Consider the following 27,627-nt stretch of genomic DNA (forward strand, 5'->3'; position numbering starts at 1 on the left):
GTTCAATTGTTCATTCATTCATTCATACATACATACATACATACATTCTGTTTATTATGAATGTTTATGGTTTTATTAAATCTAAATAAACTAGTAACAGTGGAGTTAATACTATGTGGACTCATGGGCAGCCAAACAAGCATAAATTGCCTAATACCCTTCATCTTCAAACACAATATAAATTAATTATCATTTTAAAAATGTGTTTTGACATGTGATAGTCTTGTAAACAACAGTTAAAATGTCAGTAACCCAAATCGTGTTTCATAGGATATTATTTTGCAAAAGTGTGTTTATGAATTTATAGCTGTGTATTTTAAGATATTAAGTATTTTAAGAAGTAAGATATTATTCCAAAGTAGAAATATAACAAGGTTTAACCCATTAAAGTGTTCAAGCCAAACATTTGTGACCTTCTGATCATTAAAAATGGTATGTGTTTTTGAAAATACTGTCTTTTAAATAAATGGCACATCCCTTCATATTTTGTTTTCTAAATGCAATGACATTCCTGCATTTTAAGTGTGGCCAGTGTTCACATACTTCTACACTTCAACGTGAAAAACAGTGAAACAATTGTGCTTTGTTTTCACTTTGGTCATTTTAGAATCAATCAGACACTACAGATGCACTATTATATCTCATATTTTGTGTTTGCAAATAATAAAATGCTTGTTATACCTCCTCAACCTGCTTTCTGTTGTATTAAATAAATAAAAAATTAAAAATCCTTTATACTACTATACTAGAAAACAAAAAAATCCTGATTAATTAGACTTTGTTGAAAATACGGTTCTTGGTTCTGTTGTGATGTGAATGTTTCAATTACTGAATATAATATAATATAATATAGGCCAATATAATATAATAAGAGTGAACATTCTACATTATTATTATACAGGCCTATACAGAAAGAGTTGTAGAAGGCCTTTAATAAATGTAAACCTTTCGAAAATACTTCTCAATATATCAAAATGTAATTGGGTTAATTACATAAATAACTGGATGATATCTTGGTTTATAACATAGCAATTAAAAAAGTTAAAACTCATTTTATGAAAATAAAGGCTTCCAAAATATGTTGATGCTGGGTTGGATCATCAGGGTGCAATTAAAAAAATATATATGTAACGATTAATATTAAACATATTAAAATGGCACTTTGTCACTAAAGTTTTAAGGGGGAAACTTTTCAGGAGAAGCCATTTTAAAGTATTGATACTCAAACAGTTTTAGACATAAACTTCAAGGAAAACCAATAAAGAGAAGCTGTAGCCTATAGTTGTAGTGATATTGTGTTTATTTCTCTCAAATGTTTCTTCAGACAATCATTTCTCCTGAACTACTGCGCATGGACGTCACAACACGTCTTAACAGTGTAAAACCATTATTTTTGACTTTGAAATATAACAATATTTTTCCTCTATTACAAAATACCCTGCTATTCACTGAGAGACAGCAAATCGTTTAAGACGTCATTAGTGTCCTCCACCACTAGAGGGCAGAGCTGCAATGAAACATTTAATGCTTAATCTAAGGTGACATTTTCTCTGCTCTTCTTCCGGTAATAATAACACACAATGTGATTTACAGTCAGTGATGAAAGAACACCTTAAAATCATGTGACATGTGTATGAAATACATTTCATATCAGAACTGACTGCAAACGTGTCAATTCTAGAAGTTGTCCATATGAACTTGAGTGCATTTTCTATCCCCACAAATTATAAAGTAAAATAAAAAATTCAGCAAAAAAAACAATTACAATAATTAGCTCAAAAACTGAGCAAGAAAACAGATGTTAAAAAGATTTTCCTCACAGTCCTTCAGAGCTATAAATATACCCAGACATCCATTCAAATAATTCATAACATAATTTTTTTATATTGCACTGAGTCTTCTTGGACTAACAGTACACTGACAATTAGCAATGTGAATGCAGCATCACGCTAAAGCTAAAGTTTCCGGTTTGAAATGCCATTATAGACAGTCATATGTTAAAAGCTTTTATTAGATTAGATATGACTGGAGTCCTCTCTAATGTAAAAAATAAAATATAATGTAATTTTTTAGGGTTACATTATTCTTAATTAGGGTAAATTACAGAGTGCACCTTTAAAGTTAGAGCCTTTTAGAACACTTTTGATAGATCAGAATTTTATTTGGTTATATTTCATTCATATCTGGATGGATGTTGGATTTGCTCATACAATACAGAACAACAATACATGAGCGTGTGTCTTGCATAACATTTGTATTGATCAATATAACGCAGGATTGTGCACAAATCTCAATTTTAAACATTTTAAAACCTTTAGACAAAATTAATATTGTTTTAAGGGTGGCATGTGCAATTTAAAGGTTAATTAATCTATGCGAGGTGAAAAAAACAACCAAATTGATTTGTTTTCAATTTTCATTCAATTCAGTTCTCATTCTCCACACTCACTTGATACCTAATATACCACACTAAGACTGAATTGTGTGAATATTGAGTTTGGCAACATATTTAACTGAGAACTGAAGCAATCTCTCAGTAATCAAAACAACAAGCGCATGATGAGGTGCAAAGCACAAAACGGCCCCATCACTGTGAACGAAGGTGAACGTCTGCTAGTAAATGTCACGCATTTGAACCACATAATCATTATAGGCTAATGATTTTTTCTATCAATTATGAAATACATTTTCAGGCAGTGCTAATAAACACAGCCATTTTCAAACACTCTTCAATAAATAGTTATTTAACAATGCAAGAATAAATAAGCACAGCTGCGCAGTTGTGTTCCAGATATTAATTACATATGACAGTTAATTAGTTTTCAACTTCATAGCACCTGGCAGGTTTTATTTTCATTACAATGCAGGTGATAAAATGCGACGAGCTGAAGACAAATGAGAGCGACGAGCACGCTTTATGTCACCTTCTCACACCGGTGTATTTTTAGAAGTGAGAGAACTAGGAAAGGACTCACCCTGTTAGCACCAAAATATCATGCAAAATTCCATGCAAAAACTGTGAATCTGACGTCATGTGAACGCATTTGACATGTGTGAGGCGATATAAATAGTGTTGATCTGTGTTAGTGTATTATCGTGCTAAGTGCTGATATAGAATGAATAAATTATATGAATTATTAACACATTGGCATGCTTAACGTGGAATTAGTCTCAGAAAATACAATGCAATGCAAAAGCATAAAATGTGTTTTGCTGCCCACGTCTGTTGGTCTTCTAACAAATCACAACTGCAACCAAGTGTGCTTGGCATTGAAAGGTACAATCTAAAAATACATATATTTTTCACAATGACAAATCAGTAACACATACTTGTCATTTATGTACATAACAGTACCTCATATACTGTTTAAAATGTCTGTTATCTACTTTCTGTTGTGCAGCTACCACATATACGTTTTTGAAGTGTCTATCTGTGAGTTTTGAGGGTCAGCAGCGCCCTCTTTCTCTTTTTCCGTCTCATTCTCCCAGAGGTTGATAAGCGGTGGGTAGAGTTCGTTCAGGGGAATGGAGGTGGTGTGCTGCATATATTTCTTAAGAGAGTGATGACAAGATTTCTGCTTCATGCGCCGTCCCATATAGAACACCAACAGAGCCATGATGCAGATGGCGAACATTGAGCCCATGACGGCTGCCAGGGCTACATTGGCCGGCTGGGCAACCATCTCCACAGCAAAGCTGGCTTCTTTAGTGGTCACGTTGACACAAGAGTGCTGGGTCTGCTCGGTGCCGGCCATGGTCAGGCAAACCCGGTACTCAGTGGAAGGTAGGAGGTGTGTGAGGTTGTACTCTTGGACATCTACGGGGACCATTGCAGTGTAGCTGATCTGCGGGTTGTCAATCTTTACGGTAGCGCTGAGCCACTTGGGTTGCGCCACCTCATGGTTGGAAGAGACGCCAAATGGGTGCACCTTCCATTCGAGCACCACAGACTGGGCATGGACAATTTTTGCCAGGATTACCAAGGATCCGGTGGTATTCAACACCCCATGATGACCTCCAATAGAGCGTCCACCATGCCAGTTGCTCCTATCCACGTACACAGAGACACTTCTGGTGTCGGCTCCCTCTGCATTCCAAGCAACACATGTATAGAGACCAGAATCCTCGGGTTCGACATGCGGGATCTCTAGAGCTCCTTGTTCTTGCATCCGGTGCTTCTTCTTCGTCATTCCTCCTCCTTCATTTGAGGATGGGGAAACAGTTTCAGAAGTGACTTTGTCACCGGTGGGTGTCACCCAGTAAAACTGAGGCGCTGGATCTGCCACGGCCCAGCAGTTGAGTGTTAGAAGCTGTCCTAAGGTGACATTGAGCAGCGGAGGGAAGGCATGCTGGGAAATTAGAGGCAGGCAGGTATTGCTTGCCCCATTCCAACTCGCAGACACCACTTCCTGAAGGGATTGGCCGACAAGATGTGGTGGGGATGCACAAAGAGTTATTTGGGGCTCCAGAACTTTGAGGCTCGATTGGTTGCCCAGGATGGGCCCCCAATTGGCGAGACAATCACACCTGAGTGGGTTGCTATGAAGACTGATTTCATCCAGACTGGGGAAAGCGGATAAAATCTCATGGGGCAAAAGTGTGAGGTCATTATTGTGGATCAGTAAGGTGCGCAAGACACGCATTTTTAGGAAAGCGGCTCGGTCTATAAAGAACAGGTGAGGGTTGTTGTAGAGCTCCAATTTGGCCATTTGTGGTAAGTTTGAGAACGCGCCCCTCTCAACCGCCACAAGTTCTTCCATGTTGTTCAAACTGAGTTCCTCTAAGTGGGGAAAGTCTCTGAAGTCGCCTTCCTGTATACGGACGATAGGATTCTTGTTAAGGTCAAGAAACTTGAGGCTCGGTAGAACACGCAGGGCTTTCTTTGGCACAGCCGTGAGCTTGTTATCGAAGAACGAGAGACTCTCGAGATACTCTAATCCCTGGAAAGCACCCTCAGGTATTTCCCTGAGCCCCATTCCCGCGAGAACCAGACTGTGCAACTTGGAGAGGGGGTGGAAGTTCATATCTTGCAGCCCAAGAATTGGGTTTTCCCCAATCATTAAGATCTCAAGGTTGGGTAGGGACTCAAACCAATGGCTGTCTATCGCCACAAGCTTGTTGGAGTTAAGGTGAAGCCTCAACAGGTTCCCCAAGCCTGAAAAGGCATTAGGACCAATAGAAGAGATCTGATTATGATTAATATAAAGCTCCTCTAAGCTGACTAGATCCTTTATACACATATCAGGGAGCTCTTTAATTTGGTTTTCCTCAAGGTAGAGTGTGACCAGTTGGGTTAGGTTACTTAAGCCAACGTCTTGGATTTGTGTGAAGTGGTTCTGGGAGAGATCCAGTTCCGTGAGGTTGACCAAGCTCTGGAGCTCTGAGGTTACCCTGGAGATATTGTTGCTCTGAAGAAGCAGCACCTGAGTATCAATTGAAATATTCCATGGGATTCTGCTCAAATGGAGTTCGTTGCAGTCAACAGTCTTGGCTTGATGGTAGACTGACTGAGGCGTGTACCATGGGCGGGTCTCGCAGACACATTGGGCAGGGCAGAAGGGAATCGCAAGGGAACAGCGACACGCAGCCAACACAAAACAGACTGTGAGCAGTGAAGTGGAAATGGCAGTTCTCTCCATATTGAGCATCTCTAGAGTGCTGTGCCCAGTAGGTAGTTGACAGTTGGAGGGAAGATTTCTGCGAAATGGAAAACAGGAATTTTCTCATCCAGCCCTGCAAAATGAAAAAGAAAGAAGACATATAAATCATGCAGATTATATGATGTCAGCCGAGTGCAAATGACATAAACGGCAACTTTAGATGTGATATTTATTAGCATCAGTTGCAGTATGCGCAGAAGGAATATTAAACATAAAGACTGCAATTTCTGCTCTCCTTAAGATCACACAAACAAATCAAAGCAGCATATTTTGCAATGAGTAAATATCCAGAATTGACATTTTTAATATCCTACACTTCGTTCCCCTGCCAGTGCTCAGAGATCCCTCTGATAATTGATTATTCAGTCATCTCTCATTCTAGTCAAACAGAGAGCAATTGTTAGCGAGCGTGCAGCCTTATTCCGGCCTGCATGCAAAAAATACACCTGCCAAACACAGGCTCCAACAAACACATGAAAGGAGCCACACATCAAAGCCTGAGTGCTCCACCATACGTCTCAGTACCATCTTCCCATAAGTGTAAGTGCGCCTGGAAGAATTGCACGGTCTTGTAACCGTTGAGTGTAACTGCTCTCAGAGGGGCTGCAACTATACGGCAGGAAAGGCAAAATGAATACCAATGCAATAAAACAGATTCCAATCACTTTATCACACTCTAAACAACCAACGGACAAAATATCTCCAGGCCAGAGGCATTTGAGATCTCAAGAGCATGTTTAAGCCTCAAGCATTTTGGCTACTTTTTGAATTTGCTTACCACACATATTCAATCTTCCGCAATACAAACCAAGACATTTGGAGTGAAAATAACCTACATTTGTCATAAAAAGCATTTTGTTTCCAACGTCATAAAAAGAAAGAAATATGCCCCGAGTTCAAACAGGAGCCTTTGGTGATGGACTACCGTTTGATCTCCCACTATGCCAGGGTTTGTGATGCATCGCTCCCCTGATTGCCGCTCGGCGCTAATGAGCTGGATTTAACAGGCAGGAGGCGCGAGAGAAGAACTGAAGACTGAGCTGTTAATAGGTTTTACAGCATGACTCACACAGACACTAAACTAGGAAAATCTAAAAGTCCCACCATATGTTTTCACAAATCTGTAATTGAAGTTAAAGCACGACAGCACTGATTAGAACAAACGGCAACACTAACTGACTTTAGAAGAGTCGTAACAGTGATTCTTGTCAAGGTTTGTACTGATGGGAACAGAGAGAGAGAAAAAAAACAATGCTTAACTCAAATAATAAAATGAAACTCACTGTATAACTGTGTATAGTTAGGATAGCAAAATAGATATACAAATAGAAATAATTCCCATATTTAGGAGGATCACCATAGATAGGATTGCAAAATAAATAGGCTAGATAGAAATAGAAAACAATTCCAATATCTTTTGTTGTTGATGTTAAAGGCTGTGTTTCCAATCAAACTCTACAGTCTGTTGATGCAAATACATCTGTCACTTATTGTGTTACTGTACTTTAAATAGAAAAGCAATGCAAAGGTCATGGGTTTGCTTACCAGGGAATGCATGAACTGATTCAATCAGTTCAAATCATGCAATCAGAGTCAAAGTAAATTCATGGCTTGGTAGAAACTATCAAATAAGACAGATGCCAACATGGACAAGTAGTGTTACACGGTATCATCCTTGAAAACCATGAACAAATCTATGTAAAGTAAAATAAAACATGACCCAGACTACTACAGTATAGTTTTTTTTTTTTTTTTTGTACTGTCAATTATTGGATAGCTATGTAGATCAATTTAATTTAAATAACTTAACATTTTAAATACAATTTTCTTTACTTTTTAGGATAAAGTATTTCTGTACTGGTCAGCATTTGACATCCAATGTAAAATGTGGGTCCTGAACATTTAAAATGAGAGCTGATGAATGACGGAGCACTGAGCAGATGGAAAGTGACACTTATATTGTGCACCAAATGTAACAATAACTTTGTTCAAAGCACATCAGTGCTCAAAGGATCAAAGTTTTGTCTCTCACAAACCACACATCCTGCACATTAAAATAGACCCAGTGATGCAATCAAGCGCAACGTCCCTTTCTGTTATGTCATAAGCAAAATAAGACAATAACTAGGAGAGCACAGGGTTTTATGTGCTTCTACGTGATCTGTTGTCCTAACTGCTCATCTGACCTAAAAATGTACTGTGGTGAAACCATGGTAATAAAGAGCTCTTTCATAATACCATAGTAAAAAGAAAAAAGTACCATGCTATTTACCATGATGATAATACCATGGTGTCCTATATTTTGACAAATATCATGAAGGGTTAGGTACGGAAGCGTATTGCATTCACTTGAGGAAAAATAATCTACTCTGTTTTTCTGAATTAACGAGTTAATTATCTCAGAATTACGAGATCATTTTTCATGAATAAAAAGTTTTTGCTCTGTTTTTCTGAATTAATGACTTAATTATCTCAAAATTATGAGATACATTTTTCTTGAAATAAAATGTATTTGCTCTGTTTTTCTGAATTATTGAGTTAATTATCTCAGAATTATGAGATAATTTTTCATAAAAAATATTTGCTCTGTTTTTCTGAATTAATGACTTAATTATCTCATAATTCTGAGGTAATTAACTCAATAATTCAGAAAAACAGAGCAAAAACTTTTATTCATTAAAAATTATCTCGTAATTCTGAGATAATTAACTCGTTAATTCAGAAAAACAGAACAACATTTTTTTTATGAAAAATGATCTCATAATTCTGAGATAATTAACTCAATAATTCAGAAAAACAGAGCAAAAACTTTTATTCATTAAAAATTATCTCGTAATTCTGAGATAATTAACTCGTTAATTCAGAAAAACAGAACAAAATATTTTTTTAATGAAAAATGATCTCATATTTCTGAGATAATTAACTCAATAATTCAGAAAAACAGAGCAAATACATTTTTTTTCAAGAAAAATTATCTCATAATTTTGAGATAATGAAGTCATTAATTCAGAAAAACAGAGTAGATTATTTTTCCTCAAGTGAATGCGTATTGCGTATCGTAGTTAGGTGCCCATATTCATATACCATACTATTTACACTCCAAGAAGTTCAGAAAACACCATGGTATACTTTTCATAATATGAAAGAGCTTTTCATTAATGAATGTCATAAACCTCAGAGAGACCTGACTGTGTGCTTTAAATGGTAGACAATTCCACGTGTGGCGGCAGTTTAACACAAGAAAATACAACACTTTTCACACAGAGACATGAGCCGCCTATATTCAGCTGAGTCTGGGGGTCTTTTAATCTGCTCAGCCTGTAGAAAGTGCTCTTGATTGCAGCGATAGGCCTGTTCAAAATTCTCAGAACAAAGCCAGAATGTGGATGAACGCTCATACGGCACTGGCTCTGGAAATGAAAACAAGATGGGGAAAAATTACCCACCCTCGATCACCCCCCTCCACACTATGATCTTTTCATGCGTCGAACACAAATGATCTCCCCTGAGAGGTGTGTTGAAGAGGGGCGAGATGAGACGGGGGAGGGGACAGTCAGACGGATGGGGTGTGTCCCTCTTTGCTGCAAAGAGCCTCAAACGTCTGATGTACTTCTAAGACTTGTGCTGTCACAACATAAAAGTCCATAACACTTCATGCAATCTCTTGCATTAGCTTGTTGTCGAATTGTCGTCAAGCTTCCTAGGCAGTTCAGGTTGGACGGATCAGATTTTAACAACACTAGAGTCACTTTTACTCACGTACAACCTGTTCTGTTTCTTTGGAAACAGAGCTACTGGGAATCATGATGACATTTGAGATCTCAAAATCCCTAATGACACAATCTTCTGAATAAAGCCTGAAATGTACTCTACACAGGTATGTGAAAGCAAATGCTTTTAGCAACAATTCATAACACAATACAAGCATGCAAGCCGAGCGCGGGGTGCTATTAGCTGATAATAGCATTTAACTGTATTCTCTTTCAGGTCAACTACTCTCAGGAAAGTCATGCTGAGCAAATGAAATCACAATTTTATAGCAGCTATCTGACCAATTAAGTTCATTACCAACTTTATGAAACCCCTCCGGTTCTACTCGCACTGCTCCGAGTGGGATTCGAACCAGCGTTTCCGGCATAGGAGGCGGGCGCGCTAACAAAGATGCTTAAAAACCACAGCGCCAGTCGCCAGTGAGCCTCTTGAGACCAGGGGAGTGAGGTTTACCAGCACAGCTCTTTACTAGCTGGCCTTCGTCACATTTATATCATCATAAATGTTGGTATACTGTAGCAGCTTTATAATGTAATAAAGAAACTTATACCTGCTCAATCACGATTCAATATCTGGTATCTGTTATGTCAAGTGTTTGGTAAACATCATTGCACAGTTCACTTGGTGGCCATCTTGTCAGCTATTTCCAGGTATTTTTTTTGGTATGATTAGAGCATAAAAAGCGCAATTTATGATACCATTGCTGTCAGATTTTATTCCTGATTTAATGTTATTAAAAATTCATTTTGACAAAGTTTTATATATTACTTATATACTGTGTTTATATTCTCTAATATTATCTCCATTCAAGTAGATAGAAGCTGAAGTTACAGGCTTTAAATCAGTGTGGCTTTATTATTAAAACACTATTATAGTATTTATTAATGGTTTAAATTCGCTTTTATTTTTCCACTTTTTATATTTCATTTAAGTTTCAGTTCAAATTTTTGTCAGATATTCATTTTCTTTAAGTCTAGGTTTTTGTAATCTTTATTTCAATTACTGAAAAACATATCTAGTTTTAGTTAACACTGACAACACTACTGAGAATAACAAGTGTGTCTACTTTCAGAAGAGACCAGTATTATGCTAGCAATGTGTTGGCCAAGCATTTACATCAGCGTTAGCATATTTGCGTGTGTTTCTTGCCTAAGGCTAGAGTGTTTCTCTATTCTCAGTGCGCTAACTCTCATTCTGCCAACCCGTGCATTTTAATAGCATCTGGGGAAGAATTCTTGGGAGAAAAGACAAAAAGATGATAGTTGACACACAGTTAGAACACAGAGCTAGCAGCTCAGATCATTAGATCTTTTTGATCTTGAGTACATATTGGGATTTCTTACTTATTTGGTATCACGGAAAATCTCAGCATGGCCTTTTTTTTTATCAACAAATTCAGCAAATTCTCCTTTTTTTGCTCTCTATTTTTGCTCACTCCTGTCTCAGAGAAGCAAGTGAGATTTTAAAGTGATATATCTTTCCAATGCCCCCTCTCACCCTCAGAGGTGCTGATCCTTTAACAGACTGGAGACAGATCATCTTAAGCAGAAGCCATCTTGTTTCCGCCCATCCTGCTGCTGCAGAGATCAGATCACCTTCAGCGATGAAGAAGTATCTGTGAGTGTGTGTGTGCGCGTCTCAGAGTCTGACTCTCAGTCTGGCTGTAGCGTGTGACACTACTCCGCACGCCTGTCCGATCGCATTAGACACTGGGACGGTCATTCTGGACGTAACCCCCCCGGCCCCTCTGCGCGGCAGGAAATGGGGCCACCTTGCCTGATGCCATGGCAACCTGACAGGAGAGAAGCAAAAAGGACCAACCCTTGGGGCTTCCTTGTGCATATGTGTGTGATGGGACATACAGACTCAGTGAGAGAGAGAGAGAGAGAGAGAGAGAGCTGGGAAAGAGCTGAATGAAAGAGTGAATGAGAGACAGAGAGAACCACCTGAGTGGGTTAGTGAATCTGTAATGTAAATACACAGTCGAGAGATTACAGTAATAAGGCCCTAAAGGAAACAAAGATGAAAATAATTCAAATAGATAGAAAAATAAATCTCTTTAAACTCTTGGAACTATCCAGTTAAGGACATAATCTAATTTAAAAGAAAAGAAATAGAAATAGCACTGCAATAGTTATGTAAATATTACATTATTTACATATAATGTATATGTATGTATAATATTACAATATTATATATTATTACACTATTACACACTTATAGAAAATATAATTGTTGCACTGCATAGTAATGCTTAATGTTTTTATAAAACTAAATATGCACTGTACATACATATTGTGACCCTGGATCACAAAACCAGTCACAAGTCGCAATAGCCAACAATACATTGTATGGGTCAAAATTATCGATTTTTCTTTTATGCCAAAAATCATTAGGCTATTAAGTAAAGATCATGTTCCATGAAGATATTTTGTAAATTTCCTACCATAAATATATAAAACATGTATTTTTGTGAGTGATGCAGCACAATCGCAAACATAAATGGACAACTTTAAAGGAGATTTTCTCAATATTTCGATTTTTTTGCACCCTCAGATTCCAGATTTTCAAATAGTTGCATCTCGACCAAATATTGTCCTATCCTAACAAACCATACATCCACGGAAAGCTTATTTCTTCAGCTTTCATGTGATGTGTGCATCTCGATTTAAAAAAATTGACCCATGTGACTGGTTTTGTGGTCCAGGGTCACATATACACTAATGTTGTCATTAATATCAATATTAATAAGTTAGAATACATAAAAAATCATTACTCTATAGTGTGTTTCACCAGATCCTGATTTTTCCTTTTTTCAAACAACAAAAAATCTGATTTTTGAATGTGTCTGCATATCATGTGCCAAAGTCCTCATGATACAAAAACTGAAAGGAAAAAAATGATACAGATGTTGTTTGATTCACTGTGTCTATTATAAAAAGTTGCGCCACTCGGGTCAGTGGCCAAGCGAAGTGTACTGAATGAATGGCTCAGATTGTAATTTAAGCGAGATTATCCAGCCAGCTGTTCACGAGTCTGGTGCAAAAAGTTATACTGCTAAATCTTCGCCTTTGAGCTTTTAAAAGTGATTACATTTGCTGGAAACAAACAAGCATCCTGACAATTGTATTTACAAGGTGCCCTACATTTCACACTCTGCAATGTACACAGAACATAATAATGCGTTGCTACTGCAAACCATTAAAACGTAATGATATGAAAAGGTTCACATGACTCCATACATCAGAGCAAAGTACAACAATGAAGAGCAAGACAATGGGTTTGTTCCCCGTCGATGTGCAGTAGTACAGTGGTGATTGGAGATTAGGAGAGGGTGCGTAGCCGATAACCCTCTGGGGCTGATCTCTCTTTTAGTACACTTTCCTTTCCTTTTTATTTGCCATGCCTGAACACAGCCCCTCACATCTGCAAACGTATCGGAGCCGATGAAATATTCATAGATGGGTTATTAATTATTGAGAGCACTGCAGGCAGGTCTTTAATTTTCATCCTTGCCTTTTACTATTGGGTAAAAAATGGAAAAAAGCAGCTGTTAATTGGTGTGAAGGAAAGATGCATCTGGGCCGTCACAATCTGTCAACACTTTGTGACCTCATTTCCGACCCTTCATCGGCTTCTCGCGCATTAATATAAATTACCAATATCAATATGACAGTGGTTAACCTTCGCTGAACAACAAACTGTCTAACTAATGTAAAACTAATGTAAATCCAGTCTATGGCTGATAAATGTCTGGTAATGCATGAAACTTAAAAGAGACTTAGGGCCTTATTTTAACGATCTGAAACGCAAGTATCAAGCACGAAACACAAGTAACTTTGTGGGCGGGTCTTTGGCGCTGTTGCTATTATACCGGCGGGATAAATGACTCTTGCGCCCGACACTGAAGTAGCCTCATTATTCATAGGTGTGGTTTGGGCGTAACGTGAAATAAACCAATCAGAGCGACATCTCACATTCCCTTTAAGAGCAGGCGTGCTTGTTCCATTGTTCGATTGCTATTATAACGGCGGATTTGCCAGGCGCACACCAGGAGCGGTTCACAGCCGAGGAGACCGACGTTCTCGTCAGGGCCGTAAAACACAGAGAAGTGACATTGGGGATGGGAGAAACCCACCCAAATTAGCTTCGGTTAAACAGGCGTATAATAATTTGGGTAAATGTGTAAGCTAGATTTATGCCTATTTTTTCACATCTTCATGGACACAACAATGATTTCCCTCGTGTGGTAATATTTTTCCTTGTAATAATGTATGGTTTTCTAAAAAGGAGAACTGCTGCGTCTGTGTGTAGATGAGAGAAGCAAAGTGTATGTGCGTTGTGCACACGCTACATTGATTATGGCCAAGCATGCGCCCTTAAAATAGCATATGAATAACATGCCACTGACTTTAGACTAGGTTTTTCCTGGTCTGTGGCGGAATTGTTTTCTAAACCTGCAAAATAGCACCAGGGACCGTTTGCGCTGGAACATGCCTCCTCTTTTTGCTGAACTGCCCCGGGAGCGCAAGTTCATTTCCTAATTTACAGACGTGCGTCTGTGGAGGGAAAGGTCCGCTGTGCGCGGGTGCAAAATAGGAATGATACATGCGTCGGCGTATAAAGTCAACCCGCTTTGTATTGTTACAATGTTGGTAGTATATGTACAGTAAATGAACAATGTTTACACGTTACTTGGACTGAGAAATTCTGAGAAAATTTGTCGGATTTTGTAAAAAATTACATATTATAAATCCGCATTTTGGTATCCCCACCCACAGACAGTCGGATCGACAGAGGGTTATTAATAAAACAGTTATTGTAAGTTTATCACTGAAAATTATATCATACTTTGTCTACTCCAAACAGCATTGTGGTAAAAATGGAAGACTATGGCAACAGCTTTTTTTCCTGTATGTGCAGAACTGACGGAACGACAGTTTCTTTCAGTTTTTTCCCCTGGATGAGTTTGGCCTAAAAACACTGTGTTCGTGTTTGAAATGTTGACAACAAGATTCCAGATTTTCTCTCCATATTCTTGAGCCACTGCTTACAACACGCTGGATCCTTCACTGGAAACCGAACTCACTCCCGCTAAACGTTTACCCTTTTAATTCTTGCACCGGGAACAATAAAGTCGACACCATTATAACTAAAAGTTTGCTAAGAAGTATTTCCTACTAAAGCAAGGCGGTATTTGAATCTAGTAAAGGCACTCACACACTACAAATTTTACACACGGGCAGATTTTGGGCCCAATTCTCCTTTTCCGACAATCCTAGGTAAAGTCCTGATTATCTTGATGGTTCTACAGATCAGATTTTCCTGTGGTGTGTTAAGAGTTATTAAATCTGCACGGAAGAACGTCGGGGCCGCACCAATCTCTAATCACAATAAATATCCAACAAGATCAGAAATCCTGTTGTGTGGACAAACGCGCACACACTCTGTAGATTGTCAAATGGAACGAAACGACAGCCAATCAGAAAGCGAGCTGACAGAAGACGGAAGCATAACACGACTTCATCCAAACCTTTTTCTTTTTCCCCCGACAATTTTCTGTAAAAAGCAATCTAAACACTATTATTTCCTCTTGCCCGTCGTCCGCCATGTTTATTTACTATAAAGTCACATTTGACCGTGAGAGATTTTGTGAGATTTCCCGTGTTCACAGTCGGGAATTTGGTTGTTTCTGAATGGAATCTGTTACTGTGTGGTGTGTTTTCCTGGTCACATCGCGGCACTCCACACACTATAGCAACACAACTGTTAAATCTATGATTTTTTATCGTCATGTTTGTGGTCTCTTAAATTTGGAAAATATGATACGATTTTAAAAATCTTTTAGTGTGGGCAAGCCTTAAGTGTATCCATAGCAGACTGGGAGCGGTCTTGGATGGCAACATGCCCAGTGCATTATGGGTGTTGAAGTTTTGGCAAAAGAGAAAGACAACAAGCCTTTTTTCTCAATTTTCTCTAGTCAGGTACCGATTTCACTGTGTCTGCATAGACAGCAAAGTTTTATTGAAAGCCCATTTTGCCAGCAGTGAACCTTTAACACACGTATAACAGTCAGAACTGGATGTTTAGGTTGACATGAGCCAGTGTCGCTATACATTTCATCACTGCAACATCCAAAGCTGTGAAGAGAGCCAAATAAAAGCTGAAAATGTGCGGTGGAGCTAGTTCAGCGCTTAAATTAAATGGGATGCATGCTAAATCAAAGAAAAGCCAGCGTAAGCATTTTTGCGAGTGAAAAACACTTAAAATTCAAAGCTTTCTTTTTTTTTATGCCAATAAATGCAATTGTAGGGCCCACTAAATTATTTGCCCTATCACTGGGCTGTCGGGGTGAAAAAAACAGTGAGTATTAAATGTAAAGGCCCAGAACATAAACCCACCATACAGCAGATAACTGTCCATTAATACACTTATTGGTGTATAAAAAAGGACTGAGAACTGTTGCTGGGAGAGTGGGCTGAGTGAATAAAATAGACTTATGAGTCACTGTTTAAATGTCTCCAATGAAACATTACAGAGTAAAGTTAGGATCTGGCAATATTTGAGGCTGTAAAACTAACATGAGCAATCTCTGGCAAGAGTCAGCGTTTACTAAACAGAGTTGTGCGCTATTCTGGATCGGACTGAGAATGCCTTTTAAAGTCCAATTCAAATCCAGAATTTTGTTAAAATACAATGAAAATAGAATGAAATTCAAAGGAGTGCATATAAAAGCTATAGCTTTTCATAGTTTTAATACAATTATTTTTTTAGTAGGAACTCATACCCATAAAAGCAAACATCACACAACATAAGAGTTATATAAGATAATAGGAATAATCAATGTTTCAAAATGTATAATTCATTTAAGAATATTTGAAAATCCTTTATTTTACCCCACAGTTTACTGTGAATATTTATTTATTTATTTATTTATTTATTGTTTGTTATCTGAAAACAGTGTGGTGGATGTATGGTGCTGTAAAATAATTTGAATAAAAGGGTAATAAAGAGTTTAGTAAAAAAAAAAATTATATAATTTTTGGACTAATGAAATACATCTGTTGTGTTAAAGTTCTTTTGATTTCTTTTCATTTAAAATTCCTATTCCAGCCATTCCAATTCCACTTCTGTGGAGTGCGGCTTATTTAGATTCTTACTCATCGACTGTATTAAATGGTAAGTGATATGAGCTGTTTTCTCACTGTCCTCTTCCTGTGATTCAACATTGCCCTGTGAAGGCGAGAATCATTTCTGATTAAGAAGATAAAGATAAGAAGTGGACGGAACAAGAGAGATAGAGTGAAAGTGAGCGAGACAGATAAGCTTAAATGTTGACGGAGACATGGAGAGAGATGGAGCTGAAAGTATCTCTCAGGGGACAGGACTCGCTCAAGGACAAGTCCAAGAGTTATTTCATGTTCATTTTGTTCTGGGCCACAAAAGACCTGATGCATTTCTCCACCCACAGCACCGCTAGCTCTCAATAACCTCTCCAAACTAATGCAACAGTGCCTCTGTACAGCCCAAACTCTTCAGTGCATTATGCAAAGCACCGGCAGCAACCCTTTCACCACTCAGGCTTGAGAGACGCATCCCACATCCAGCATGGTCCAGAGGTGGGACACTTCATCACACACAAAACACACAACCACTGCTCACACAGAGATCGGCATTAGCATTTGATAATGCCTGAGAAACACCTCCACTAGAGAACTGTTCGATAAAAGCTTTCCATGGTCCCAAACAAGGAAATATTTTATTTTATTTAAAGAAAAAAAAAAGTATATATTTATAAATGTACAGGGCTTGACATTAACACCCGCCAACCTGGATTATTTAGATATATCATCGACATATCGACACTGAAATATTTGAAATGCTTCTAATACTCATTTTCCACAGAATTAGATAGATATAATAGGTTGATATTGTTGGTGTTACAGGGCTTGAATTTCGAAGTGCGCATATTGTGCATAATTTTACTAATTCACACCTAAAGTGCACGCACATAAAGCCGCCTCTCAGTATGAGTTCTTGTTCGCTGCTTATTGCGCTTAAACAGTCAAATACACACAAACTAATGTCAAAATGTCGAGTATTCATGTAAACACAGTCAATTATGTTTTAAGTGAACGTAAACAGTTGAGAAAGAAAACGCATGCGTAACATTATAATGGATCTGTGCCTCAGGTCTTAAAGTGACAGCAGCCTAATAAACCTGCTTCCAAATACGCCTTGAATGCAATGTAAGTTGCTTTAGAGAAAGTCTACCAAATGCCTAAATGTAAAAATAATAATAATACAATAAAATAGATTCATGGGCAATGAAATATCACTTAGTAATTGGCCACCATTGTGGCCCAAAACTGTTGTCAATTTAGAACAAAGATCTGGCAATAAAATCTCACTCTGGGATTCTATCATTAAAGGAAGAAACAGGGAAAGCAGCCCAAGGAAATAAATCTGCACTTAGTAATCAAATGGAGTGTGAGATAACATGAACTGAGGATGTAAGCATCCATTACGACTGTTAAGGGTTCCTGTGCCGTCTCTGCTCCGTTCACTCCTATTCCCATGGGCCATTTTCTCCGGGTGTGTTACTTCAGAGGTCTTCTGCACGGTTTTATTTAGAGCAGCTATAATTAAACAGCGCATTTTTGTTCAACGCATGCAAACACAAGGCACTTAAACAAGAAAACATCACCGCCGAAATTGGGCTATCAACGATAGGTTATGATGCATTATCTTCTAGATGTGCCTGATATAAAATTATATAAATAAATACAACTGCACTTCTATAACGTCATGTTATTTCGTTACATTTTTGATGAAACATAATTACAGATAAAATATTATTTAAATAATATTATTCTTATAAAGTACATACGACTTCAGTAAAGAGTTTTGATGGCTCCATCTGGTATATTAAAAGTCAAAGGCTATAGCATGGCAGAAAGACCTCTAAACATATACACATGCACGTAATACTTTAAATTACAGTGTCATATTTTACATGTAAGACCAATAATAACAGTTCCACAAATTTACACAGTGAGAATAGTTTTCTCACTAATTTCTGTGTACATTGTTATTATCACTGTTATTTAAAGTGTGACCCAATTGAAAAAAAGACATAACACAAAATAAGCAAGGCTGGTTTCTAATGTGGTTCTGAATATTTCAGGCTCTTTGGATGCTTCCTACAGGGTCACTGAGAGCAGGTGAAGACGAAGTGACTATATCACCTCCATTAAAAAAATCAAGCCAATCCAAAATAAAGGCACGAGCTCAGAAACTTCAGAAACTCTTAATATATACACAGTACATTTACCAGCAGTTTTATTCCCTCTTAGAAGGGGCATCAGTTTGTGAGTTTGTAACTTCTGATCTGAAACCACAAACGCCAAAGGGATGCTTTCAGAAACGCCCTTACCTCCAGCGATTGTAGGATAGATCCGATCCAGGGTCTCACTCTCACCTATTTCTCTATTATGTTGCGATTTGAGCAAATAACCGCGTCTACGGTAGGCAGTTGATTTGATTTTGCGTGTGCTTATTTTAACCTAAAAATGAAGTCCATCATCACCATCTCGGTCCGTTCGCAAGCTTGCCTCCGGTGTGAAATTATTCTCGCATCACCAGCATCAGCATCGCTCCCTTATGCATCTTTTACAGTGTATTTGAAGCGCCCCTACACGCCGAGGCCACGCCCCCTCGCTGCTTCCCATTACGCTGTCATTAACCAATGGGAACGTCAAGCCAGGTCGCTCCGCCAATGACACACAGGGGGCGGGGCATCGGTGTATCCCATAGCAATGATGTAATGGTCGAGTTTTCGCTCTCCCTCCAGGTTGAGCTCCTGCGGCAGCGTCAGGCATGAAGGATGAAGAATAACCCCTGCCATCAGCGCTGAGCTCATACACGCTCGGGTTTCTGTTTAACACAAAAGCATGATGTCAGAGATAACTCGTAAACCTTTATCCTCTCGGGACCAAGCAAACAAAAGATTTTGGCATCCGTAACAGTGTTCAATAAGAAACGTTTATTTTTAAGATTTATTACATCTTTGTGGAAAATATTAATATTTTCTTTGTTTAGAAAGATAAAAATATATGTATTTTTAGTGACCATTTTATAACTATAGCCTAAATGTTATTTTATAGGCTATTATTTTTCTTTCTTTATTATTATTTTTTTCTTATTTTGTTCATCAATTTATTTATTTTTTCGATTTTTATTTATTTATTTATTTGGAAATTTTGATTTACTACATATTGTGCTGTTTTTTATTTCGTTTTTCTTTTCCTCATGAATTGAACCTTTATTATATATTTTGTCTATTTTATTGTGACAATCTGAAACCAAGAAAACAAAAAAGTTTTTGACATTTTTCATGTTATGATATGTGGATATAGATTTTTTTATACTGTTCTCTATTTTTTTTTAAATCCTTTGTAGTAACATTTATTGTATTGCTTTATAATATTTAGTTTTTTTAATTCAGAAAATAATCAGGCAATCTTTATAATGATTCATACTGCAGTTTCTGCCTGCAAGTTTCAAACATTGCATGTGTTTTGACTGTGACAGATTCAGTTCCTCAGTTTTATTTAGTCATAATTAAAAGTGTAGCCTTTCATATGATGAAACGCTCCTCTCTAGATCTTCAGCAGCTGATAGTTTGATCAAATATGCTGGTTTTGTCACTAAGACTGTATGTATGGCAACTTTATAAGATCGTAAAATAAAAGATTAGAACCATCAACCTTTGTTCTAATGAACATTTTGCATTATGAGGATGTACATTTTATTTATCTCTGGATGTTCTTCCAGCTGTTTCGGGCTCTTGAAAGCAGCTTGTAATACACAACAAAAACCAAGGGTGACTAATAGCGTCACCCATGGGGCTTTGCCAGGGGAAGATCATGTTTACAGCCTCATTACATAACAGCAAAAAGTCATCTTTCCTCTCTTCCTAAGGAACGATTGCTTGTAAAGCATGTGATGTCATTGTTGAGTCATTATGGTTGGTCGTATCATGTTCTTACCGAAGAGAGAATTTGTTCAATGTTTCAAAACAATGTCAAAAGAAAATCATTTATGAAGTTTCAAGCATACAAACTATGTTATATTTTTTTCTGAAATGTAAATGCGTTCTGGATGGACCCACAGGTCAATGTGCTCTACACCAGAACTGGTTTGAGAACAGATTAAAAAGATGTTGAAAGATAATGAAACATTGGGTATTTGATTTGTATGCATGTTATCTTGCTGAGCTGATTGGCTCCATTTTTGTATCTCTTCTCATCCACTAGTGGAGGAAAAATGTGTGTGACCTTCCCGTGATCATTACGGCCTTCGTTCTCTTTCTATTTTTAATCGGCATGCGTTTCACAGATCACACATACTGTCATAGATTGTCAGTCTCTGAAAAGAAATTTCACAACACCATATGCTTCTGAAACCTTTAAATTTACATTTATGTTCTCTGCAGATGCTCTCTTTCCAAAGTGACATTTGTGTTTGTACTGCCAGCTTAATAGGGAGCCAAGGATAAAAATCGAGCCCTCAGACAAAACCTCAAAGTGCTAGGCATCAGAACACTTATTTATTCGCAGGTTTGCTGTATTTCAGCATCACAAACTTTGATGTGCAAAAGATATAAAAATACACTCTTGAAACCTCTACATCAAAGGAATGTTCCAGGTTCAATTCACGGCCCGTAAGATCTATCGACAGTATATGACAAGCTGTCAATTGCCAGAGAAAATAAATCATAGTTTGAAAAATCATAAGAAAAAATAAGACAGTGATGCCTATATGAAACTTGCAGCTCATATTTTTGTTAAAGCACTTTTTTCATGATAAAAGTAATTGTTACTTGATCGGTACATCATTCTGGTGGTGGGACCATTTTTCTAGAGCCTAATTTTTATTCAATCTGAAACATAAATATATATATAGACCAGATTGATTAAATAATAATAATGAAAATACATTTATGTAAATGCATAAAAATATTAAAAGAAAATATTATGCTATTATATGTATATAATATAATATATATAAATCATAATACATTTATAATAAAATTTATAATAATAAAAACAAAGTAAATAAAATAAAAAAACAAAGTAGCCTAAATAATAAAAAAATGATAAATAATAATAAAAAATTGTAAAAAAATTATAATATATATAAATCATAATCAATTTATAATAGAATTTATAATAATAAAAACAAAGTAAATAAAAAAAATTATAATATATATAAATCATAATAAATGTATAATAAAATGTATAATAATAAAAATATAATTTTGAAAAAATTATCTGAAAAAAAATTTTTTATGGAAAAGTTTGGACCAGTTTGATAACGTAATAATAATGACAGATTGCCCTTGTTTTATATGTTTTGTTATATAGAGCAGTATTATTTAAAGTATTAAAACAAGTATTAAATAAAAACTATGCAGCCCATTTTAACTGTCATTAATGGCCTCTCAAAGAGAAACCTGTGGCTGTTTTACAGCTTTGCCACGCTCAATGAAAAACAATCACATCCTTTGAAATCTGGGATTAAGAGGGATTAAGCAGGCAAATATTAATTCCCACAGGGCCGGTCCGTGGGAGAGGCTTGTGACTTCAGATGCCCGCTGATACACACACAGCCAAGTGTGTTTCCTTTAAATACCATGATCAGAGAAAAGTCTGTCCTACATGTGCTCTTTCATGAGGCTCGAGCTGCATTTCAACCAAGTAACCTTTCAATGCTATTACTTTTCTTTATTGAACAATGCAGTGCTGTATGGCGGTTTTGTGTTGTGTGCTCTTTTGGTGATGTAGTTGTGTAGTTGGAGCAGATGTAGGGCTGGAGTGCTGAATCATGAAGTGCTGTGTAAAAGGATGAGCCATGCATCTGACTCAGTGAAGGCCATTGGGGACCAGTGTGAACTCGAGAAGAGACGTAGGTGTCTGTTCTGTAATGATAGAACAAATCTGAATGTTCAAACATCTATTATTAGACTCTTTCTGTGATGTCTGTATAATTTTTTTAAGGAAAAAACAGACGTGTTACATCAAATTATGTGGATTCACAGCACAGTTCTGCACAGGCAAACATCACTCACACTTGCCCTATATGCCCTTGCAACGATACTCAGAACACTATAGCAACTGCATAGCAATGCCCTGGTAACCCCTGACAAAACCCTAGTGTTGTGCCATACAGTTTTGCATTGGCAAACACCACTCAAATTTGTCTTTAATGCCCTAACAACCAGCAGAACACCATAACAACTGCATAGCAACGCACTAGACACCAATTATAACACCTTAGCAACTGCATAGCAATGCCCTGGTAACCACTGACAAACACCACAGAAATGCGCCAGTGAGTTTTGCACAGACAAACACCACTCATATTTGTCCTTTGTGCTCTAGTAAACAGTCAGAAGACTATAGCAACTGCATAGCAAAGCACTAGAAACCACTTATAACACCTTAGCAACTGCATAGCAACATCCTGGCAACCACCCACGACACTATAGCATTGTACTGGTGAGTTTTACACAGACAAACACCACTCACATTTGTCCTTTGTGTTCTCGTATACAGTTAGAACACCATGGCAACTGCATAGCAACACACTAGAAACCACTCAAAAGACCTTGGCTACTGCATAGCATCACCCTGGCAACCATCCATGACACACTAGCATTGTGCTGCACAGACAAAAAACACTCACATTTGCCCTTTGTGCTCTAGTAAACAGCCAGAACACTATGGCAACTGCATAGCAAAACACTAGACACCACTTATAACACCTTAACAACTGCATAGCAACATCCTAGCAACCACCCACGACACTATAGCATTGTACTGGTGAGTTTTACACAGACAAACACCACTCACATTTGTCCTTTGTGTTCTAGTATACAGTTAGAACACCATGGCAACTGCATAGCAACACACTAGAAACCACTCAAAAGACCTTGGCTACTGCATAGCATCACCCTGGCAACCATCCATGACACACTAGCATTGTGCTGCACAGACAAAAAACACTCACATTTGCCCTTTGTGCTCTAGTAAACAGCCAAAACACTATGGCAACTGCATAGCAAAACATTAGACACCACTTATAACACCTTAACAACTGCATAGCAACATCCTAGCAACCACCCACGACACTATAGCATTGTACTGGTGAGTTTTACACAGACAAACACCACTCACATTTGTCCTTTGTGTTCTAGTATACAGTTAGAACACCATGGCAACTGCATAGCAACACACTCACTGCATAGCATCACCCTGGCAACCATCCATGACACACTAGCATTGTGCTGCACAGACTAAAAACACTCACATTTGCCCTTTGTGCTCTAGTATACAGCCAGAACACTATGGCAACTGCATAGCAAAGCACTAGACACCACTTATAACACCTTAACAACTGCATAGCAACACCCTGGCAACCACCCACGACACACTAGCATTGTGATGGTGAGTTTTGCACAAACAAACATCACTCATATTTGTCCTTTGTGTTCTAATAAACAGTCAGAACACTATGGCAACTGCATTGCAAAGCACTATACACCACTAGCACCTTAGAAACTGCATAGCAACACCCTGTAACCACTGATAAACACCACAGAACTGTGGCAGTGAGTTGTGCACAGACAAACACCAGTCAAATTTGTCCTTTATGCTCTAGCAACCACTAGAACCACTAGAAACCACCTTGGCTACTGCATAGCAATGCCCTGACAACAACCACCCACAACACACTAGCATTGTGCCAGTGAGTGCTGCACGGAAAAACACCACTCACATTTTGTCTTTTATTCCCTAGAAACTAGTCAAAATGTCAGAGCAACTGCATAGCAATGCACTAGAAACCTTGACTAACATTATAAGTGAAGTAAAAGTGTACAAATTCAATCTATCGTATGCTCACAAAGCAAATGACCGCAATATTAAAGTTAACAATCCAATAAAAACCTCTGCACAATCAAACACATTACGTTTGTGTATATTGATATGATATGTCCACCGTCTCGTCTCATTCGTGCGGTAGATTGAGTGCAGTTATTTATGCGAAGATGTTTGCTGCGTTTATGAGACGTTGCTGCAGTCATGGCTTCTAATGACTGTCATAGCGCCGCAGACCGCCTGTTCTCCTCGTTAGGGCTCGACATTGACAAAATAGGTCATTGTAATTCAGTATATGCTAAAGGACACAGGAGCACTGGAGCGAGGAGAAGGGAACCCATGAGAGAGACAAACCAGGATCACTGCAGGACTCTGGTTCACATTGGGTTTGAAAGGAATCTGAACTCTGGCTTTGCACAATCACATGCAAGCTTCTATTCTGAGTTATTATGAATTTTTTAACAAGGTTTTCTCTCTTTTTTCTTGAAAGCAGCCTCATTTTCTTCTCCACTCATTTTTGTTATACAGAGGAAAAGGTCATTGTATAAGTAGCACAGAAAAATATCACTGCAGAACTATTTTACCTCTTATGAAACCAATATTCAGACACTAATTAACCATGCTGTCTCAGGCTTTTCAGAGACCTGCTCAAAATGATAGATTAATTATTACAGAATGAACCATTTCAAGAGATTTCGAATTGATATGGTGATTAGGTCATTTTCAAGAATTGGTGCCATTTGTGTCCCCATGACTTACTACTGATATAATTACTGGATTTTGAAATTTCCCACTTACAAAAATCAGTCCAATTATATGACAGATTTGATGCTATTTAACCTATAGTGTTTAGTGCAAAATAAAACATTAGTTCGTTTTTATATCAGCAAATTTTCAGGTCCCCATTTATCACAATTACATTTAACAGATTAAATACAGATTTTAATAAGTCATATTTGTCACTTTATTGAAAATGTTCATGCATTTTCTCCTTAGCTGTGGCAGTCCCTTTTTTCTAATCTTTTTGACATAATGTTTAAAGTCACCATGAAATCAAAATGGACAATTCTTTTTTTAATGGAATATTGCATCATTTATTTTTAAAAAATTGCTTACGGGATAGTTCACCCAAAAAATGAAGGTTTTGTCATCATTTACTCACCCTCAAGTTGTTCTAAACCTGTATGAACTTCTTTGTTCTGTTGAACATAAAGGAAGATATTTTGAAGAATGTTGGTAACCAAACAGATGCTGGTCTCCGTTGACTTCCATAGATATGAGACTGACCAATGGCAAACCACAACAATTCAATGAACCAATCAATTCCTGATGTGTCCTACAAGTAACAAGGAAGAAAAGACTATCTGAACTTCCATTTCATGCATTTCCCTTTAAGGTAATGATTTTGACCACATGGTTTGAAAAACATATAAGCATATGAATTCTAAAATTACTGTAATAAAGTTAAAATAGCAATTTAGGATTTGATTTCAAACAACAAAATATACAGTAACTATTATAAAGCTATTCTTTGACTGAAAGTCATCTGGAGTTTTTAGGAAACCTGTTTGAAAACAATTTCGTGTAGTGCAACTTGGGAGATATAACGCACAGCATAAGGTGTGCTGCGTTCACGCCATGTCGGAATTACCGTAATTACAAAAAAAAAAAAGGTTCACATCCTTGTAAAACTCATACTTAGAAGAACATGTAAACTCTGAACTTTTGGAGAACTTCAACTTGTAGCCTACATCTCCAGTACTTTGGGCCTGAAGTGAGAAAATATGCTCTATTCAAAGGTAATTTTCAATGATAATAATTTCAACAGTAACCTTTTCAAATGAAATGCCCAATAAAAACAATTGTAATACACAAAAGCCTTCTAAGAACAACCCAATTATCAGGCCTTCTACACGGATAGTGAGCTGTCAGTTCTTAAAAACTAAACATCAGCAGTTAATAAACCAAACAGAGGAGTCACGTACTCAGTCCCCTGATATGCGTTTAGACACATATTTTCATCTTCCACCCTGGAGCGTGCTCATTTAATCTACAGGATTATTGTTGCTGGAGTTGTGGATCCATGCTGAACAGACATAAACCGAGAGCACTTACAGGTGGTGGCTGGGGTAAACAGACTGTTAATTGGGAGTTAATGAGCCTTACTGACGATCTTCATCTGTGGGACCTTGGGTGAGGTGCAATTAAAGCAAACCTGCAGCGTGAAGCCATGAAGTCCATTCAGCGCAATAAAAAGCAGCGACCCGATGCTCAGGTCTCTTATGAGCATCTGCAGCTGCGCCCGAGGCACCAGGGCAATAAAACAAGGCCTTATGCTCTCAAATATCATTTATTCTACAGTCTCTGCTTTGTTATTTGAAATTTACAAAGAAGAATCGTTTGATTTTGGTCCTGCACTTTTATTTGACTGTAACTCTATCTCGTTATTATTCATTGTTATTCCGTGTAGCGATACCCTAGTGTATAGCCTATACTTCACATTCTAACAAATGCAGTTTGATGTAAAGAAAAGTAAGCTACTATCCTGAACACACAGCCACAGTTCATGAACTAAAAGTTCTACCTGACAAACTTTCTAAACCGTGCTTTATCTTCATGAGGTTATTCCAGGTTCGTATATGCTGCATCTCTTCATATCAACAGTTCTTCCCAGTTTCTCTGTAGCTTACGGCGCCGACATCGTCAACACGTTGAAATAAGCCTGACGCTTTCATCATTCTTTCTGTTTGCATTTCAGCAGAAATGAAAGTGAGTTTTTGGAGGAGTATTGTGGGGTTTGGTTAATCAGCGTTGTGTTCGGGTCCTCCTGCGCCTGAGTCTTATAGCCTGACTTTAATTAATATCTGTTCTCTGCTTCCTGAGGGCTGCTGTCCCGGAGGAGGCATGACATACAAAACAGAGTCCCTCAGGGATTTTTCTTTGGATTTTTTTTTTGTGTGTTAATTTTCACAGTCTCACACCAGGAAGAGGCGTGTAGTAATATCATCCAATTTTTGAGGCTATAAGAAAAAAAAAAAAAAAGCGGGATTATTTATGGATATATTGCTCTCTTTGCTCGATCAAGTGTTTTTTAGGCAGTTCGTGTCTTGATAATGCTTTTTATTTTTTTTAAATCAAGCAAATGACATTTTAAATGACAGTGCTTATATGGCGAGACCAATAACATTAAATTGTTGTTATACATAATTTAGTAATATTTTTTTCTATTACTCTACTTGAGGCCTGTGTGTGTG

General features: G+C 37.6%; 1 protein-coding gene across 3 annotated transcripts; it reads right to left on the reverse strand.

Moving 5' to 3' along the window:
- Positions 1 to 1,290: 1,290 nt before the first annotated feature.
- On the reverse strand, positions 1,291 to 27,627 carry LOC311278843 (leucine-rich repeat neuronal protein 1). Of its 3 annotated transcripts, XM_084389934.1 has the most exons (5): positions 26,958 to 27,627; positions 26,082 to 26,142; positions 25,536 to 25,709; positions 18,868 to 19,367; positions 1,291 to 5,733 (listed from the first exon to the last, which is right to left on the reverse strand). In XM_084389934.1, the coding sequence occupies exon 5, from the start codon at positions 5,646 to 5,648 to the stop codon at positions 3,402 to 3,404; it is 2,247 nt and encodes a 748-aa protein (XP_084246060.1). In that variant the 5' UTR covers positions 5,649 to 5,733; positions 18,868 to 19,367; positions 25,536 to 25,709; positions 26,082 to 26,142; positions 26,958 to 27,627; the 3' UTR covers positions 1,291 to 3,401. The 3 variants fall into 3 exon arrangements, with proteins under 3 accessions (XP_084246060.1, XP_084246061.1, XP_084246062.1); XM_084389935.1 differs by lacking the exon at positions 18,868 to 19,367; XM_084389936.1 differs by lacking the exons at positions 18,868 to 19,367; positions 25,536 to 25,709; positions 26,082 to 26,142; positions 26,958 to 27,627 and adding an exon at positions 10,929 to 11,252.

The sequence above is a fragment of the Rutilus rutilus genome (assembly GCF_951802725.1).
Source record: "Rutilus rutilus genome assembly, chromosome: 19".
Lineage (NCBI taxonomy): Eukaryota > Metazoa > Chordata > Actinopteri > Cypriniformes > Leuciscidae > Rutilus > Rutilus rutilus.